Genomic DNA, 6127 nt, shown 5'->3' with positions numbered 1-6127 from the left:
GATCCTTCTGCCTCAGCCTTCCAAGAAGCTGGAACTACAGGCGTGCACTACCACGCCCGGCTGATTTTTTGATTTATTGTAGAGATGAGGTCTCGCCAAGTTGCCCAGGCAGGTCTCGAACCTGCTGGCTCAGGCAATCCACTCACCTCTCTTTGCTTTTTAAAGATGTATGTTGCAGAGATGAGGTCTCGCTACGTTGCCCAGTCTGCTCTCAAACTCCTGGCCTCAAGTGACCCTCCCATCTCGACCTCCCAAAGTGCTGGGATTACAGGTGAGAGCCACCATGCTGGCCTTGATTTTGAATGTCTAGTTGCCATATCAGTAGAGCCCAAAGAAGCAGGTGCAATTAATGGTAGTGCATTTCACTGAGCCCACAGGCTCCCAAACACCCTCAGCCCGTGGCACTGCCATGCCAGGGTCCACCACGCTGGACGGCACAGCTTCTCCCGCTGGAACTCTGCCCCTGGCCAACCACAGCCTCCTCCGTGCCCAGAACCTTGGGTTTCCCAGATGCAAAGCAGGAGTCAGAGTGACTACCTGTGCCTACCTCAGGGGAGCCCTGGGCAGGGCTTCCGGGCCCACGCGTTCTGGGGGGACAGGTGAGGGGCTCCTGTGCCTTCCTGCCTTTGGAATACGCGCTCTTGGGCTGGCCTGCCTGCCTTACGCTGGTAAAGAAAAAGGATCCGACCGTCTTTTTCCAAATAAAACCCTTCACACGTAGGGCAGATCCCACACGTGTCTCGGCAGCTCTTCCTCACCCAGCTGTGAAGAGTGGCTGGTTCCCGGGCAGGGCTGGAGTGGGGCCGGGCCAGCCGTGGGTGGGCCTTCCCACTCCCCACAGGGCCTGAAGCCGCAGAAGTCAGGAGGCAGCAGCCACGTTGACAAAGCAGAGGCTTTTTTATTAATAGGCCAGAAATCTGGAGACACAGTGGGTTTTCCAGGTAACAAATCACCAACATACAAAACCGTACAGTGTTGCTCCTGCGATCCGTACAAAATGATTGTCCGCAAAGGTATGAGTAAGGCTGGGGTTGGGGGAAGCGAGGGCCGGGGTGGGGCAGAGCGCCACTGCCGCGCTGCCAGCTGTGGTCCTGGCCGCCAGCACCTGTCCCGGTGCATACAGTGGTGACACAGCGAGGAGGGCTTCTGAGCTAGATCACACCCCGGGACCCTCAGAGTTCGAGGCCTGGGGGGCCCATTCCCTGCTTGGAGGGCAGGCTTAAGGTGAACCTACGGCGAGAGCTATCCTTAGCCTCAATGACACACAGGCACCCGCCACAGGCTGGGTTGGGCCCATGAGCACTGTGGCCATTCTGCATCCGTCCAGTCCTGGCCCAAGCCAGGCCCTTTATCAGGACAGGGTGGGAGGATGATGCCTCGGGCGCTCTGAGCAGGTCCAGATCCCACCTGTCCTGGAGCTGGCTGTCATTCCTGGGGCCCCCAGCTCCCGTGAGCTGACCCTAGGACCCCGCTGGTCCCTCAGATTTGCACCCCCCTGGAGCAGAGGGACTCATGAGGCCTGGGTGCTCAGGTCAGAGACTCAAGCCACTGCCTTCAGAAACTGTTCCCGGACCCCTGCTTCCAAAATGCCCGTTTCAGTACACAAAAGCTAAAAGGCACCCAGTTGTGCAAAGAAGGTTCCTTCTCCACAGAGGGAAGGGCCTGGCCTGGGGCTCGAAGCCAAGCTCCCACAGTGGCACTAGCCCTGTGGAGATGAGGAGGACAAGGTCGGTCTGACTCCCTGTGGGAATCACAGTGGTTCTCAATGATTCATTTCCCAAAGGGCTGTGCTTTGAAACAGGAACACCCACCCTTTGTCCCCCAGCGAGAACTGCCGTGCTGGCTAGTGATCCTGCTCGGCCCTGGAGAGAGGGAAGGGTCGTGGGGGGACGGGACTGCTCTCCTGGGGTCGGGTGCTGCCGCCTGCTCTGGCTGAGAAAAGGACAAGGCCTCCTTCCCACCCCCTGGAGCTGCAAGGGACAGGCACCAGAAGCTGGGGCTGACCCTCTCCACACCTTCCACCCTACCTGGGCTCCCTGCTCCAGCCAACCCTGCTGCAAACCCCTTGGGTGAGCCAAGAGGGGAGGGCGGCTGCCCAGGGGGCGGTGGATGCTGGGCCTGTCCCCAGGAGCCTACTGGGGAATGATTTCCAGCAACAAGGGCTAAGCCCAAGGAGCCAGGCGAGGGGAATGGTCAGCACAATCTCTCCCATCTTGGTGCCAGTTGAGTTTGGGTGGCCTAGCCACAGGGAACAGGGTCAGGAGGGGCATGACCCGGAAGCACGGGAGCTGGCACTGGAGGCAGGCCCCACGACAGACATCGGCGGGCTTCTTCACGTGAAGGGGCTTCTGGAGCTTTCCACGTCAGGAGGCGTGCAGACCCCAGCACCCCAAGCTGGCTTCTGGAATTCAGGAGAGGGCACGGTGGCTGCAGACCACACCCTGTCTCCTCCTCCTCCTCCTCTACATGAGTATGTGCATATATAAGAGCATGTGCGTACACACACAAGTCCACACGTCGTAGGGAAATAATGCTACTGTGTTATTGCATAGAAGAGCCGGCTTCGCACTGGGGCTAGGTGATGGTCTGGGAGCGCTGGCGGCTGCCGGGGGGTGGCAGGGCGGCGGGGGTGGTGCCGCGGAGCCGCTGCTGCTCCTGCTCACGGGCGTGTTCCTCGTACCACTCCTGGCGGAGACAGACGGGCACTGAGGGCCACCGCTCCCAGCCACCCGGCCTCCTGGCAGGTCACCCAGCCCACCTGACAGCCCCACCCATCTGGGACTGAACCTCTCTCGCCTGCCTACTGGCTGGGAACTCTAGCTGCGGTCTGGAGGCAAAAGCACCATGATACATTTACCTCCTGAGGCCGGTGTGCCCCTGTGCGGCGTGCTTGGCTCATAGCAGCTCCTTGCATGGGCCCAAGCAGCAAGAGCCCTCAGCCCTTGTTTGCGACTCCCCGTCGCTCCCAAAAGGACACCCCTGTGCTATCCCTTGGCAGGAACTGTGCCTCTGACTTAAGCCCTAGAAGCCCAAGGCTCCGCAGCTGTGCCAGGCTGAGTGCCTTCACTCGCCATCGCCACTCCACCGCAGGGGGGCTGTGAAGGCGTTCCGGAGACCACGGCCCGGCTGACCCACCTGAGACCGTTCTTGCCACAACCGCAGACATTCTCAGGGACTGGGCCACTCAGATAATTAAGGAATCAAAAAATACACCCCACATTTTTCTTTTTTTAGAGACAGAGTCTCACTACGTTGCCCAGGCTGCAGTCTGGTGGCTTCTCACAGGTGTGACCACAGAGCACTGCGGCCTCAAACTCCTGGGCTCACATGACCCTCCCACCTCCGTTTCCTAAGTAGCTGGGACTATGAGCAAGTACCACCGTGCCTGGCTACTTTTTTATTCTTTTAGAGATGGGGGTCTCATTATGAGGCCCAGGCTAGTCTCGGCCTCTTGGCCTCAACAAATCCTCCTGCCTCAGCCTCCTGAATAGCTGGGATTACAGGTGCAAACTACTATACCCTGCCCTACGTTTTTAAAGACTGCGAACCACAGACCTTTAGAGCTTAAAGAACACCTTAGAGACAGCCTAGTTCTATGCCCCCTCATTTTTGTAGAGGGGGGGAAACGGAGGCCTGGAGCAGATAGGCAGAAGGGCAGAGGACAAGGGCAACACACCTCTCTCCAAGCATCCTGAGGGTGTGCTGCAGTGTAGTTGTCCTGGCTGCCTTGTGAGGTAGACAGTCCCCTTCTCAAAGATGGGAATGCCCTGAGTAACTCACCCAAGGTCACCGAGTCAAGAACCCAGGATGGGGTTCCTGAAACCAAAGCTCATGTCTCTCTGACACCAAGTTCAGTGAGCTACTGTATATCTGCCCAGAGGACACTGGTGTGACTGTCTCATGTCTCTAAAGAGAAGGTACAAGTCACTGCTGGGAACTGCATCCCACCTTTCAGGTGTGGACATTGGTTACACTGTCCGGTAAAACACAAGGGCTTCCGGTTGTCAGAATGCCAGAAAACAGAGCGTGGCCACTGTGGCTGGGGTGGTAGAGCCGTCTCGGAGCCTTGGGCACCATGGGGTGAAAGGCAAGACCCACAGCAGGGCTCATGAACTGGTGGCTGCGGTCCTTGGCTCTGTCTGGAAGGCACAGCACCAACCTACTTGGTGCTTTACAAGGCATTTTCCTCAGCTACCAATATGGAAAGATAGGGAGACTGTGCAAAAAACCCCTGACTTCTGCCTTCTCTTAAAACAAAAAAGTCCCAATTATCAAGAACCCCAAGAGCCCTGAGCACATCAGTGCAGTAGGCCCCACAGAGAGCCGCCTCCACTGGGCAGAGGGGGCAAGGCTCGAGTTTCCCAGCATCAGGGAGACGATCTCATGGCTCCCTGAGCCCTCTCCCTCCCAGGACAGCCAGGGGAGGACCTGGCACTGCAGGTGGCCGTGCCCCTACCTGGATCTCCTCCTGGTACATCTTCAGGCTCAGGTCGCTTTTGGTCCTTGATCGCCGTCCCAGAAACACCATGGAACTTTGCTGAGGAAGAGCGGAGGCTGCAGGAGGACCCCGGTGCCTGCCACGTTGACCTCTCCCACACCTCTGGCTCTTGCAACAGTTCACCCATGTGTCACCAACACCTGAGGGGAGGACCTGCACCAACCCACCCATTCCACAAGGCCCGGGCTCCTCACCTGGCATCTCTCTATCTGGGAGAGGGTCTCCAGCAGCCGGCTGACGTCGGAGGAGGCCCCCCACACCTCCCGGTAGAGCTCCAGGACAGCGATCAGCTCTTCTTTGGAGATTTCCTTCTCAAGGGTGATGCCACTGTCAACTGCAGGGAGGGGGTGAGGGGTGGGAAGGCGCTGGGGACTCCAGCCACCATCCTGGCTGGGCTTGATTCCCACAGTCCTTGCGACCTCCCTCTCCAAGCCAACGCTGGTCAGTGCATCGCCCTCTGCTTAGCAGTCTAGAGCCCGTTCCCTTGCCTACCCTCTGCTGTTATGTCAGGAGTGGAGGCCTGGCCAGAAGCTCACAGCGAGGGTTTTGGAGGGAGGTCCCCAGCAAAGAGAAAATGGTCAGAGCTTGACACAACAGAGATTTGGGAATGAGCAGTATAGGCGTGGGCAATTTTTTTTTAAGTTGGAATCTCACTCTGTCGCCCAAGCTGGAGTGTAGTGGCACAATCACAGCTCACTGCAGCTTCAACCTCCTGGGCTCAGGTGATCCTTCTGCCTCAACCTCTCGAGTAGCTGGCACTATAGGTGTGCCACCATGCTCAGTTAATTTTTGATATTCTGTAGAGAAAAGGTCTCACTATGTTGCCCAGGCCAGTCTCGAAATCTTGGGCTTAAACAATCCTCTTGCCTCAGCCTTCCTAAGTGCTGGGATTATAGGCAAGACACACTGCACCCAGCCTGAGCCACTACACCTGGCCAGGTGTATGCATTCTGATAGAGAGTTTGGAAAGAAGGAAGGATCAGTGTGCAGTGAGGCAATCACTAAAGCCAGCACAGTCAGGCTGCAGAGGGCTGTCTGCCTCTGCAGGAGATGACACTTCCAGCATTGAAATCCAGAACTGCAGTGTAAACCTGTGGCTGGGAAACACAGAGGTAGCTAAGAGAAGAGGCAGGCTGAGTGGGAGGCCTCTGAAAGCAAGTGGGGAGGTGGACACAGGTGGCTGGTCCACATGGAGCCTCTCTCTACTATCTGATCTTTCTTCAACTGTGACGGGCACTACTGTTTTTATCTTACAATTAGATCATGAGCGATTTTCCAACACTACATATGTGAAAGTCGATGCGAATGAGCGCTCTAGAAAGACAAGCCAGACAGATACATGGGACAGCCGGACAGCAGAACCACCAGGCCACCAGCAGGCTGGACGGCCAGCCAGACAGGCAGCCCGGTGGGCAGAGGCAGCAGATGCCCGGATGCCAGGCCCACACAGACCTTCCGAGTCCTGGTTCTTCCGGCTGTAGTTCATCCGGAAGACGAAGGCTTCGAGGATGAAGGCGACGATGATTGTCATCACCACCTAGCCAGGGACAGGGTGGGGCAGGCAGGGAGGAGGGGCGTGGGTGTGGGGCGGTGGGGTCCACACCCAGTGGAGCCCGGCTAGGTGGGAGG

General features: G+C 57.8%; 1 protein-coding gene across 1 annotated transcript in view; it reads right to left on the bottom strand.

The window, feature by feature from the left end:
• Positions 1 to 2528: 2528 nt before the first annotated feature.
• The window catches only part of TPCN1 (two pore segment channel 1), a 72854-nt gene continuing 69255 nt past the window's right edge, over positions 2529 to 6127 (bottom strand). Inside the window, exons 25-28 of the mRNA XM_008067971.2 lie at positions 5951 to 6035; positions 4693 to 4832; positions 4457 to 4537; positions 2529 to 2685 (exon numbers count right to left, since the gene is read on the bottom strand). Of these exons, the coding sequence (XP_008066162.1) occupies positions 2575 to 2685; positions 4457 to 4537; positions 4693 to 4832; positions 5951 to 6035 (417 nt within the window). The 3' untranslated portion in view covers positions 2529 to 2574. The remainder of the gene's footprint in view (positions 2686 to 4456; positions 4538 to 4692; positions 4833 to 5950; positions 6036 to 6127) is intronic.

The sequence above is a fragment of the Carlito syrichta genome, unplaced genomic scaffold (genome assembly GCF_000164805.1).
Source record: "Carlito syrichta isolate Samal-C Ts95f unplaced genomic scaffold, Tarsius_syrichta-2.0.1 Scaffold309836, whole genome shotgun sequence".
Taxonomy (NCBI): domain Eukaryota; kingdom Metazoa; phylum Chordata; class Mammalia; order Primates; family Tarsiidae; genus Carlito; species Carlito syrichta.
This window is presented reverse-complemented; position numbering and strand designations above follow the sequence as displayed.